Source organism: Triticum dicoccoides, chromosome 3B (assembly GCF_002162155.2).
Source record: "Triticum dicoccoides isolate Atlit2015 ecotype Zavitan chromosome 3B, WEW_v2.0, whole genome shotgun sequence".
NCBI lineage: Eukaryota > Viridiplantae > Streptophyta > Magnoliopsida > Poales > Poaceae > Triticum > Triticum dicoccoides.
This window is the reverse complement of record NC_041385.1, coordinates 577816295-577817555: the sequence shown is the minus strand read 5'-3', so window position 1 is coordinate 577817555 and position 1261 is coordinate 577816295. Positions and strand designations below refer to the sequence as shown.

The 1261-nt window shown below is 41.5% G+C and overlaps 1 protein-coding gene across 3 annotated transcripts in view; it reads left to right on the top strand.

Annotated features, from left to right (window-relative positions):
• LOC119277192 (inositol hexakisphosphate and diphosphoinositol-pentakisphosphate kinase VIP1-like) overlaps positions 1 to 1261 on the top strand; it is a 32490-nt gene that overhangs the window by 22093 nt on the left and 9136 nt on the right. For all 3 annotated transcript variants that reach the window (XM_037558434.1, XM_037558433.1, XM_037558435.1), the window contains one exon: positions 1025 to 1107. In XM_037558434.1, coding sequence (XP_037414331.1) covers positions 1025 to 1107 — 83 coding nt within the window. The remainder of the gene's footprint in view (positions 1 to 1024; positions 1108 to 1261) is intronic.

Genomic DNA, 1261 nt, shown 5'->3' with positions numbered 1-1261 from the left:
TTTGGAGGTGTAAAACTTGTGTTGTGCTCTACTTAGGCCTTAGTGAAAAATCCACAAACAGAAGCCCGGAAGGCACATACTGAAAAGTGAACAGCTGTTGCACATGGAACCGCAAGAAGGAAGCATCAATGCCAGTATGCTATGCGAGCTCATGCTTCATAAGGTCACTAGCAAGGCCGATTGTACCTATAGAAGAAGACGAGTCCTACCTCGGGACAAATGGTGGACAAGAGTGGAGGATCATGATCACTCGCTAAATACACAGCAGTGACCAGAGGTGAGATGCTCAAACCAAGCATGAAGGGTTGCTTAAGGCCACAAGGAGAACGGCGAAGATGACATACCATGCCCTTAGGACCAAAATACCCAGGTGTTGGGTTGGGTGTATCTAGACCTCCTCACCATTAAGAAAAGCACTCTTAGAACTTCATCTTTTCATGTTCCTCAATTTACCATGCAGCTCCTTTCTGCTGGTCAGATTGTTAACTCTGTTTATATGGTCATTCTCCATTGTCTCACGTCCATTCATATTCTTAGAGAACGTGCAGAAGTTTTGCACATCTTATCATTAAGCAGAAAAGCATAGTCATATAGAAGACCGCGAAAATCATCTTGAAAATGAAATAAACACACAAAAATCCTAAACAACACAGACTAGAGGTAAACCTCACAGGGGATCATGCGACCGATGAGTGAAAGCAACTGCCGAATGCTCAGGTTCTGCTTTGAACCCATCTAACACATACACTATGTCACTGGATTCCGGAAGAAAGACCTTGCTGTCGTGCCCTCGCCATGTGGATCACATTCTTGATTGCGCTCATTCCCATTCTTGATCTTTTTTTAATTCCCATTCTTGATCTTTGGTACCCTAAGTATAACCTTTTTTTTTGTTAATTTGGCTATTATTTCTGTTCAGACTTCATTAGACAGCGCCTCCAAGTGTTTTGTGAACCATCTGAATGGATTAAACAGTTAATGCCTGTGAATGTTGCGTTGATTTGTACAAATTTGATTAACTTAGGTGAAGGACCAGGATTGTTTCGCCTGCACAGTACATATAGGCATGATCTGAAAATATATAGTTCAGATGAAGGTCGTGTCCAGGTAAACCGTATTATCTCTTCTTGCAATCTTGTGTTATCAAAGTATGTTATGGTCCATAGCAGGTTTTAGGATTTTGGAACGGAAACCAAAACCTGCATGCAGGCCAGTGATAATGAAGCTTCCATTTTCTAAAATAAAATCATGCATACTCTCT